Source organism: Entamoeba nuttalli (genome assembly GCF_000257125.1).
Source record: "Entamoeba nuttalli P19 unplaced genomic scaffold asmbl_9437, whole genome shotgun sequence".
In the NCBI taxonomy this organism is placed as follows: Eukaryota; Evosea; order Mastigamoebida; family Endamoebidae; genus Entamoeba; species Entamoeba nuttalli.
This window is the reverse complement of record NW_008579641.1, coordinates 254-4,160: the sequence shown is the minus strand read 5'-3', so window position 1 is coordinate 4,160 and position 3,907 is coordinate 254. Positions and strand designations below refer to the sequence as shown.

At 29.3% G+C, this 3,907-nt stretch overlaps 3 protein-coding genes across 3 annotated transcripts; all 3 read right to left on the bottom strand.

Moving 5' to 3' along the window:
* Positions 1–140: 140 nt before the first annotated feature.
* On the bottom strand, positions 141–1,550 carry ENU1_198870 (Fe-hydrogenase, putative; the record flags this gene model as incomplete). Its single annotated transcript, XM_008862050.1, has 1 exon — positions 141–1,550. The coding sequence occupies one exon, from the start codon at positions 1,548–1,550 to the stop codon at positions 141–143; it is 1,410 nt and encodes a 469-aa protein (XP_008860272.1).
* A 380-nt stretch (positions 1,551–1,930) lies between these two features.
* On the bottom strand, positions 1,931–2,419 carry ENU1_198860 (ADP-ribosylation factor, putative; the record flags this gene model as incomplete). The annotated part of the gene is made up of 1 exon (XM_008862049.1): positions 1,931–2,419. One exon carries the CDS (start codon positions 2,417–2,419, stop codon positions 1,931–1,933), a length of 489 nt encoding a protein of 162 aa, XP_008860271.1.
* Positions 2,420–2,728: 309 nt separating this feature from the next.
* ENU1_198850 (NAD+ synthase domain containing protein) lies at positions 2,729–3,649 on the bottom strand (the record flags this gene model as incomplete). Its single annotated transcript, XM_008862048.1, has 1 exon — positions 2,729–3,649. One exon carries the CDS (start codon positions 3,647–3,649, stop codon positions 2,729–2,731), a length of 921 nt encoding a protein of 306 aa, XP_008860270.1.
* Between the last annotated feature and the right edge of the window lie 258 nt (positions 3,650–3,907).

Here is a 3,907-nt window from a genome sequence, read left to right as displayed (position 1 = left end):
TTTGATTTTCTATACACACAAAATATTGCTGCATTTATGAAAAGAAAATATAAAACCAAAATATCTTTCTTTATTAGTTAATTATTTATTTATAATAAAAATATTAACTCAATTATTAAAAATAAAAGTTTCAATTAAATTTAAGCCTGTGGATATCTGGCGTGATAAGTTGTATGAAGATGTTCATGTTGTTCATGACTATCAAAGTGGGAGTCAATCCATGCAAGAACATCTGTGTTTTCACAAGCTGCTTTAATATCAGTATTATCATCAAGTCTATCAAGCTCAGCAGTTCTTTTAACAAAATCAGCTTTCTTAGCAGGTGGAATTTTTGGTTGTCCAGCACCACATTGACATCCATTAACACATGCCATCATTTCAACTACATCACATTTAAGTTCTCCAGCTCTCATCATATCACATGCTTTAGTAATGGCTTGTCCTCCATGACAAATTACACCAACAATTGGAGTTCCTGCAATATCAATGGTTAATTTAGTCATAGCAGAGCCTGAAGCATTATCTTTAAACATAACTTCAGCTTGAATTTTAGATGGATCCCATTGAAGTCCAGCTTGTTTAACTAATACTCTCAAAACTGTTTCAGCAACACCAGCAGTCTTTGCAAAAATATTTGTTCCTCCAGAAATTCTTCTGAATGGTAAATCACATTGTCCATCTTCAGTTTTAGAAAGAGTTTCTTCTCTTTCTGGAGTAAATTTACATTCTTCAGCTGGAAGATGTGCTTTGAAGTATGTAGCAATTTCATTTGTAGTTAAAGCAGCGTCATAGTCTTGATGAAGATTAGGTCTTTGTGATTCTACTTTTTTAGCAATACATGGCATAATTCCAACTGTGTAAATATCTTCTTTTGGAATTTTCATATCTTTGCACCATGCGTTTTTAATACATCCAGCAAGACAAGCAATTGGTGATCTAGCAGTAGAAACTCTTGGAATTAAATCTGGGTATTTCTTTTCTAAATATTCTAACCATCCTGGGCAACATGAGGTAATAGCAGGTCCTTTTCCCTCTTTCTTCATTTCAACAACTTCAGCAAGATCGTCCATTGTAGTCTTATCTGCAGCTGAATTAATATCAAAAACATAATCAAATCCAACAAGTCTTAAACAATGAACTAATTGTGCCATAGCAGATGTTCCAATTGGAAGTCCCATTGCTTCAGCAATACCAACACGAGTAGCTGGTGCAATCATTGCAACAAGCTTCTTTCCAGCTTTCTTTGCTTCGAATACTCTTTCAATATGACTTACTGGTTTAATAGCACCAAAGTTACAAGCGCTTGAACATTGTCCACATCCAACACAATCTGATTCATCAATAAGAACACGTGTTTTATCATCATTTGGTTGAGTAACATTCTCTCTATTTGGAGTAACTGTTGGTGGAATTTTTGGACCAGATTTATGTAATACTCCATAATTACATCTCATAGCACACATACCACATCCCATGCATTTAGACCAATCTATTTCAATAGCGTTATTATGATCTTGACCAGTAATAGTATGTGATGGTTTAGGTGGCATTTAATTTAATTTGAATTTTGTGTAATATGCCCTGGACTTTAAATCCTTTTTTCCAATTTATAAAAGATGTAATTGGAATATGATGGAAGATTCTTACCCTTTATTTTTCTTTTTTTAAGTATTTTTACTTGTTATTCAACACTTTTTATAAAAAAAATATGATTTTTTCTTTTATTTATTTTCTAATGTAATAAATATTTTTATTTAACTTTTATTTAATAAAAGAGAATTTCAATTTTCATTTGTAATACTTGATTTTTAATTGAATTTTTTTTTTAATAAATGTGTAAAAAGGGTTTAAAATTTTTTTAACTTTTTAATAACACAAATTGATATAAATGATATATATAACAAAATTGTATATATACAATAAATGTTATTTACTTTAACTTTTTTTTCAACCATTTTAATCCTTCTTTAAGACCTGTTCCCTTGTAAGCGTCACAGTCTAGAACAAATACACGGTCTTTAGGAAGGTCATTAAGTTCATTAGAATGACCACGATTTACCCAAACAAGAATTGGATAAGAACGAATCGTTGGGTCATTAATAATTCCCCATAAAAGATTTTTTGATTCTTGAAATCTTTCTGTATCTTTGGCGTCGATAACATATGCAACGGCAATAACGTTAGTATAATATGATTTCCAAAGTCCACGAAATTTAGCCTGACCACAAACGTCCCAAAAAACCCATTTAATTCCATTTGATTTAAAAGAGGGAGAATTATAACCCAAAGTTGGTTTTGGAGGAAAAATTTTAGGATCAAGACCACTTAATGTTAATGTAATAGAGGTTTTTCCAGCACCATCAATTCCACATAAAAGTACATTAATATGTTTTGTACGAAAAAAATCAAGTAACGACATAGTGTTTATTTAAATTTGTTTATTTTATTTGTATTCTTTTTAAGTTCTTTTTAATGACTTACTGACTTATATAAAATCCTTCTATTTTGAATCCCAAAAATAATATTTGAGACATACTTGTTTTACTTTTTTGTATTTTTTTATATTCTTTGTTTTTGTTACCATTCCTTTTCATCTCTTAAAGCTTTTTCATTGTTTTTTTGTTAGACTTATAAAAAGATCGAATTAAAAATAAAGTCTTTTAACCAACAATAATAACAGAAAAACTACTACTTGAAAATATTAACTTTGAATTAAAAGAATATTATTTTAATGAGTTAAGAACTCTTCCATATTTTTATAAACTGGTAATGTTTTAGGAAGGAACTTTTTATGTGAATTTCTTTTATGAATCTTTTGGACAACCTCACTCCATTCATTAAATTGTTTCAATGAAGTTTCATCTAATGCACTAATAAATGACTTTTTGTCCATTTCATTCATCATTAAATATTCTGTATATAATTCAATGAATTGATAACTACATCCTATTTCATCTTCATCAGTTTGTCCTGACCATAAGTCTGCTGATGGAACTGCACCAAGAATAATATCTGGAAGTTTAAGTTCAGCACCAACTCGATAAACTTCTGCTTTATGAAGATCAGAAATAAGACTTAAATCAACAACTCCATCACCAGCCTTACAATAATAAAGAATATATCCATCTTCATCAAAATTACCTGTTCCCATAACAACAGAAGGAATTCCATTAGCACTCATTAGTTGTGATACATAATAAGCAGTTGGGGTTCTCATATAACTCCTTAATTGTCCATCAGAAAAAGCATTTCCTTTAAGTCCAACTGAGTTTTCAACAAGTGAATGAAGATTATCAAATATTGTAGTTTGGTCAATTGTCTTAATTTCAATTCCAAGATGCTCACATATAATAAATGCTTTATTTTGAATTGATGCAGTAGAGTGAATTGGTTGAGCTAAGCAAAGGATTTTTTGAATTGGAGAATTAGGCATTTTTTGTGCATAAACACATAATGCTGCAGTAACTGATGAGTCAATTCCACCTGAACAATTTAATATAATTCCTTTTAATCCACATTCTTTAAAATAATTATTTAACATTGTACATTTCTTTTCTATCCACTCAGCTGGATTAAATGCACGTTTAGCTCGAATTTTGTCTAATTGAACTTTAAGCCCTTGAGGTAAAGGAAATTTTGTTACGTCCATACCAAGTAATTAGTCTTTATTTTATTTTTTAAAGTTAAAAAAAGAAGAAATAACATAAACTGATCTGGTTCCACGTACATTCTTCTTTATTTTTTTAAATAATCTTGCTTTTAAAGGAATAATGTAATTTAGGATTCTTTTTCAGGTACTAAACTGAGATCTTATTTTGATATACCAATAAAAACAATTTTATAGTTTAAAATAATGTTATATAGAAGAATTAATAGTTCTTTAAAACAAAAAGAAAGAATTTTTAGT